A 7,270-nucleotide genomic window follows, 5' to 3' on the forward strand; every position below is an offset into this window, starting at 1 on the left:
TGCTTGAGTTCCAGTCCTGACTTCCTTTGGTGATAAACAGCAATGTGGAAAATGTAAGCTGAATAAACCTTTTCCTCCCCAACTTGCTTCTTGGTCATGATGTTTGTGCAGGAATAGAAACCCTGACTAAGACAACGACCTACATGAAGAATAAGATGCATATCTGCTACGTATGTGCTAGGAGGCCTCAGTCCAGTCTGTGTATGTTCTGTGGTTGGTGGTTCGGATTCTGAGTGTCCCAGTGGTCCAGGTTAGTTGATTCTGTTCATCTTCCTGTGGGGTTCCTACTTCCTTTGGGCCCCAACCCTTCTACCTATTCTTCTATAAGAGTCCCCACCTCCATCTGCTGTTTAGCCATGGGTATCTGTATTTGTTTGAGTCAGCTACTGGGTGGAGTCTCTATGAGGAGAACATACTCTTGTCTGCAAGCATAAAAGAGTATCATTAATAGTGTTAGGAACTGGTGCTTGCTCATGGGATGAGTGTCAAGTTGGCTCGGTTATTGTTTGGCCATTCCCTCAGTCTTTGCTCCCTACCCCATGTCTATACTACTTGTAGTCAGGATAAATTTTGGACTGAAAGTTTGTGGGTGGTTTCGTGTCCTGATCACTCTAAGGGGATTTCCATTTGGCTACAAGAGGTGACCTCTTCAGAATCACAGTTAAAGTCACCCCCATTGATTCTTGGGTGTCCCCTTATCCCAGGACTCTGTCTTATCCTGGAGATGCCCCCCCCCCATCACCCACTTCAGTTACAGAGTTCCATTCATTTTCATGGCCATCTAGCCATTTCTCCTGTCCTTCCCCATACCTTATCCTGAACCCTACATTCCCCACCCCATTCCCAATTCCTATGTTCTAATTTTATTTATTTATTTTGTTATTGACTAAAGTCATTCATTCTGTAACTTCAGGTCTACATTTTCTGTCCTCTCATTGACCTTTTTATTTTATATTTTTCATTTATAGTTCTCTGAGTTTGGCTTTTTTCCAGTATTAGGAAAGACTTAACTTTGTGAAAAAAATAAATTAGTGATATGCTGTTTTATTATTTTTATTTATTCCTCTCTCATATAATACATCTGCACCCTCCACTTCTCCCAGTTCTCCCACATGCATACCTCCCCTCTCCCTCAGATCCACTCCATCTTCATTTCCCTTCAGGAAAGAGCAGATATCCCAGGGACATCAACAGAACAGGGTATAACAGTATACAATAAGTTTAGACACAAATTCTCATATCAGGATTAGTCAAGGCAACCCAGTAGGAGCTAAAGGGTCCCAAGAACAGGAAAAAGAGAGACATTCCCACTCCCACCTGCAGAATGCATGTAAGCTCCGTGATTGCCACTTCAGTCTATGAGTGAGACCATATGAGCCTGGCTTAGTTTATTCCATGGGTTGTGCTCTCCTGGTGACCTTGACCCCTCTGGCTCCTACTATTTCCCCTACCCTCTGCCACCTCATGCCTTCCACAGGATTCCTAGACCTCAAGGTGAGAAACCTGGTGGATATCTCCAATTTGGGCTCTTTCTCCTTATGTTTGTAGGTCTCTGCATATGCTCCAGTTAGCTGCAGGAGTAAACCTCTCTGATGATAATTTGGCTAGGCAGTGATCTACGAGGATGGCAGAATACCACTAGAAATCATTTTATTCATGTTTTAAAAGGGCGACACAACGTAAATTGTGCTAACTCTGTACCTTCTGTAGGTTATTGTTGTACTCGAAGATTTACATCAGCAACTTCACACACATCTCCAGGAAGAATAATGTAAAAAACAAAAACAGAAACCAAACAAATAAAACCCCAAAACAACAACAAAAAAATCCTTCCTCTTTCTAATGGCAGAATTTTAGTTTGGATAGCTTCACAGTACCCTGTAAATTATCCCTCCTGTGATACAGAACACAAAGCCCTTGAGCAGTCTTTCCATTATTGCACCAGTGGGGACATCTTGACTTGCACGTTGGCATTGCTGTATGTAGGTAACGATATCACCAATATCTTTTTATATCTATCTTTCTGCTTAATGATTTCCCACACAATGAATGATACCCAGGAGAGAGAGAAAAAGAGAGAGATCCTTCTTCCTTTCATGAATGAGTTTTCTGTCCTGCAACCAAAGTGTATTCTTCAGGAATAGGGTCTTTCTATCTTGTTTTGGTGGGCAACCAAGAGCAATAGCAGTACCTTGTGTTGTTTTAGGAATTTGCCATGTGCTACCATGTTATCATCAATTTACTTACAGTATTTTATTTAGTTGTCATAGCAACATGATGAAATATGTGCTCTTAGTTACCATCACAACTGTATAAATTGTAAACACAAAGCAAAGAAAGTTTAGCTACTAAAATTAATTATACTGAATTCTTAGAAGGAGCCTTATATTACAATTCCGAAATATTATAAAAGTAAAGCCTTTGGTTTTTTGAGACAGCATTTCTCTGTGTGACAAACATTCTTGGCTGTCCTGGAACTTACTCTGTGGACCAGGCTGGTCTCAAACTCAGAAATCTGCCTGCCTCAAGTAAAAACTTTGGAAGGAGGAAATCTTATAAAATGAAGTATTCCATTAGAGTTTTATTGAACTGAGCTACTGCAATTATTGAAAATTTTCAGACAAAGGAAATAGGAAATACCGAATGAGAGCGTATAGGACATTTCTATTCAAGATGTGTGACTTGGCCCAGCTATATCTAATGAGGACAGCAAAAATCAGAAAGCCAACACAATTCTTGACAAAGAGTCAGCAAAGCTGAGCCATATCGACATATTACATAGTGGCTTGAGCGTTCCAGGGGGTTGTGTAATATTGTACAACTTGGGGATATTGGATCAGTGGGAAATTTCTTATGAACCATTTCTGCCTTCTTCCAGGAGTAGACTTCTAATCTTCCCCAGGAACATCCTGAGCATATTACCCCTCATGTACTTAGGGAGATATCCTTATCTGGCCCTACTTGAATGTCTTCCTTGTGCTCTGGAAACTGTGATTCAAATCAAGATGCCAGAGATCTCCATATGAGTCTCTGAGTTAAGAAACTCTTGGAACATCTGCCCCTCTACTTACTTAGGAACAAGATAATCAGAATAAAATAAACTTTTAAAAGTGAGTAAGATTGATTGGGCTAGAGGAGTTGGCAGAAGATCAGGTTAAAAATGTCTTCCAAGTATATGATCAGGCGATCTTATGGGATAGAAGATTGGGGGCTACATATGGGACACCCCTACAGGAAAAGGTATAGCAACAAAATAAGAATGCTGGGAGTGACCACTGCCCTATAGAGCAGCTTAAACTGATGGACAAAGAATAGTGTGGATAAATTATAAAGAATGAAGTATTAAGACCTCCTCTTCATAGAAAAGTTAACTTTTTCAGGGCCACTGCACGATTAAATGACCAAAGAACAAAGTAATACCAAGATTAAACATATAAATAAATTCTACAAATATATAACCATTGCATTTTGGCAAAAATTGATTACTAGCTGCAGCAGGTTTGACCTGAAATTTTTTCTTAGGTCTAATGACAATTAACATTGTTGTAGTGGCTATTCCTGGTTGTCAACTTGACTATATTTGAAATGAACTACAATCCAGAATTGGAAGTCTCACCAGTGAACCTAGTCTAGAGGCTGGGAGATAGAAGTTTCTGATCTGGATCTTGGTATGGAGATCTTGAGACACAGTGGCGATTGATTCCAGAAGATTAAGACAGGGAGATCTCCAAGTCCAGGATCATCTGGGATTAAAGGTGTGGTGGCACACACCTTTAATCTGGGCTACACCTTCTGCTGGGGACCATATAAGGACATTGGAAGAAGGGAGTCTGGTTCTCACTCTTTCACCTGCTTGCCATGTGGGAATAAGCAACTGCTAGATCCTTGGACTTCCATTTACAGCTACTACTGAACCATTGTTGGAAATTGAACTGCAGACTGTAAGTCATCAATAAATTCCTTTACTATATAGAGACTATCCATATGTTCTGTGACTCTAGAGAACCCTGAAATGCAATTGTGAACATTAACAGTTGATATTACACGGCTTGGAACATGGCAATTTATGTAGGCTAGCTTGGAAATGTTCTTTCTATCTAGCACCCTTGAAACAATAAGAGATACAAGCCTGTCAGTCATGCATTCTCAAACTATGCCTCTAGATTCTTAAAAGTTAGGGTATGGGGGGTTGATGAGAAAAAATAATAGTAAAAGATAACTGTATTCTGCCACAGTTTATCAGTGATGACTAAACTTATGATTAAGGGGAAATTCAAACACATGTCCAGGGACAAAAATGATTAGATCTATGGTTTGAAACTACATGAATCTATCCCTGCCTACTTCATTCTGTACAAATAAAGAGTCACCTCGACTGCCAGTCAGGCTGCAAAAATGCCTCTGACCACTGTGCCTGACTCACTTCTCTTTTGTCCATGCCTTATCTCCTCTGAAGGATCTGGCTTATAGTGGGGCTGTCCCGTGGCAGGGAAGGAATGAGATAATGAAACATATTTCCCCTCAGATATGGATACAATGCAGAGATAGGATTTTGTTTTGGAGCTTGTCTTGGGAGTTGTACAAGCCCAAGGGTGGATGAAAATCTTTGGTAAAATTTTAAGTCCCCTAAGAATTAAAGGTATATCTTGGCTCATGGTGTAAACAAAATCCTCCGACTCCCTTCATGCATCATGGTTCTATTCTCAAGGGAAGGGAACAAAGAAGATTTCACTGTGTTTATAGCACAGTATGTTGTATTAATACTGTTATACTCACATCAAAACTTTTCTGTTTTATAAAGTTGCAAATAGACCAACATGAGAACCCTTTCTCTGTTTTGAAAATGTAGTGAAAATTATAATCAGAAAATGTACTTTACAATTAATAAATATTTCTAAGATACTTTACTAATTAAGTCTTTTTTTCCTTGAAAATATTTTTATTAGATATTTTCTTTATTTACATTTCAAATGCTATCCTGAAAGTTCCCTACACACTTCCCCTGCCCCTGCTCCCCTTCCTACCCACTAATTAAGTCTTAATAACAACAACAAAAGCCCCAGGAAATACAAATCCTGAAAATTTCATTTCAAGCAAGAATAAGGAAACATCGATATATTCTGGCTCAACAAGGGTGAGTTTGTGAAATCTGTGTATCTTAATGTCTTTTTTTTTAAATAATGCAAGTTCAGGGATATAAGACAGGTACATTTCTTTTCCATTTATTAAACTTTGAGATGTAAGTATAACTGACATAAATTTGATCAGGATAGAAATTACATTTAGTTTAAAACTACAGGATGAATAACTTTCTTCAAGTTCAGAACTTTTAAAAGTAAATGTACAACTTGGATTCTGTAACAGATATTAGTTAGTAACCTTGCCTAAAGTCAGAGTCCTTACTTATATATGAAAAAAAATTGATTCCTTTTCTAGCCCTGTCTAATCTGAATAGAGGTCAGCACCATTTGTTAAAGCTTCTATTGCTATTTTTCTTCCTAGAAAGCTAGTAAATCAAGTAAAGGAATAAGTAATGATATGAAAGTTGTTTCTGTACACTTTCAACTTGGTTGTACCTTGGTTTGTGAGCAGTCACATTTTCATGAAATGACCCAGCCTTCAATTCAGTAGTTTAAGTAGCTGAGGACATATTTAGTTTGGAATAACTGTAATAATGGAGACTCTATGCCACCCATGGTCATGATAAAGGCAAATACTACAGTTTGAGATTAAGGTAGACTTGAAATATATATATATATGTGTGTGTATATATATATATATATATATATATATATATATATATATATATATGTTATATATGTTATATATGTGAATAGCTTAATTGTCTTGTAATGAATGTAACACATTGTCCTTTGCCCACAGATTCCAATTGAAAAGAATGGCTTTTGGAAATAGGTCTTTTGTGGCAGAATTCATCTTGATTGGCTTAACAGACCAGCCCAATCTCCAACTCCCTCTGTTCTTCCTGTTTCTTGTAATGTATATGGTAACTATGACTGGGAATTTGGGTTTGGTAATTCTAATTGGACTGAATTCTCACCTTCACACCCCGATGTACTTTTTTCTCTTTAACTTGTCTTTGATAGACCTCTGTTACTCTTCAGTGTTTACACCCAAAATGCTGTTGAACTTCATATTAAATAAGAACATTATCTCTTATATGGGTTGCATGACCCAACTCTATTTTTATTCATTCTTTGTTATTTCTGAGTGTTATGTGTTAATGTCAATGGCCTATGATCGCTATGTGGCCATCTGTAATCCACTCTTATATAATATTGCTATGTCCCCTAAAATATGTTCCTATCTTATGCTTGGTTCATACTTGATGGCATTTTCTGGTGCCATGGCTCACACAGGATGCATGCTGAGACTGACATTCTGTGATGCAAACACCATCAATCACTACTTCTGTGACATCCTCCCTGTGATGCAGCTCTCCTGCACCAGCACTTATGTCAATGAACTGGAAGTTTTCATTGTCGTGGGCATCAATATCCTTGTGCCCAGCATCACTATTTTTATCTCTTATGGGTTCATTCTCTCCAGCATTTTCCGCATCAACTCCAGTGAGGGTAGGTCCAAGGCCTTCAGCACCTGCAGTTCCCACATAATCGCTGTTTCTCTCTTCTTTGGATCAGGTGCATTTATGTATCTTAAACCTTCTTCAGCTGGGTCTATGGATGAAGGAAAAATCTCTTCTGTCTTTTATACCAATGTGGTTCCCATGATGAACCCCCTAATCTACAGCTTGAGGAACAAAGATGTTAAAGTTGCCCTGAGGAAAACCTTGAGTAGGTGGAAACTTTGGTAGAAACAGCATCTCTATTTGCTTTTAGTTATGTGAAAATTTATCTGTTTGATTAAAATACTAGAAGATGAAATGTTTTCTATTGTACTGTTTAATTATTTGATATACTTTCAATTTGTTTTCATGTTTTGTTATTAATAGCTACTCCTTTTTCCTTATGATTTACTACATATTTGTATCATGTTAAAAACTTTTAATTCATTGCATTTTAATTATTGTTATCAATATTTTTTATTCTAGGAAAGATAAATTATTCATTTAATGACCAAACAAATGCTGAGATGAAATTTTGCTAATATAATAAAAATGTGATACTTCTATTATATTTTAATGAACTCACAAATGAGACTATGTCTATGTTTAATCTCATCATCAAACTTAATAAATGAATATCTGAGGTAGAAACAAAGTTCTGCAAAAATGATTAATGCAACACAT

The 7,270-nt window shown here is 37.5% G+C and overlaps 1 protein-coding gene across 1 annotated transcript; it reads left to right on the plus strand.

Annotated features, from left to right (window-relative positions):
* Nucleotides 1–5,896: 5,896 nt before the first annotated feature.
* LOC110327416 (olfactory receptor 145-like) lies at nt 5,897–6,835 on the plus strand. Its single transcript, XM_021206393.1, has one exon. The coding sequence runs from the start codon at nt 5,900–5,902 to the stop codon at nt 6,833–6,835; it is 936 nt and encodes a 311-aa protein (XP_021062052.1). The 5' UTR covers nt 5,897–5,899.
* Nucleotides 6,836–7,270: the final 435 nt, after the last annotated feature.

This window comes from Mus pahari, chromosome 10 (assembly GCF_900095145.1).
Source record: "Mus pahari chromosome 10, PAHARI_EIJ_v1.1, whole genome shotgun sequence".
In the NCBI taxonomy this organism is placed as follows: domain Eukaryota; kingdom Metazoa; phylum Chordata; class Mammalia; order Rodentia; family Muridae; genus Mus; species Mus pahari.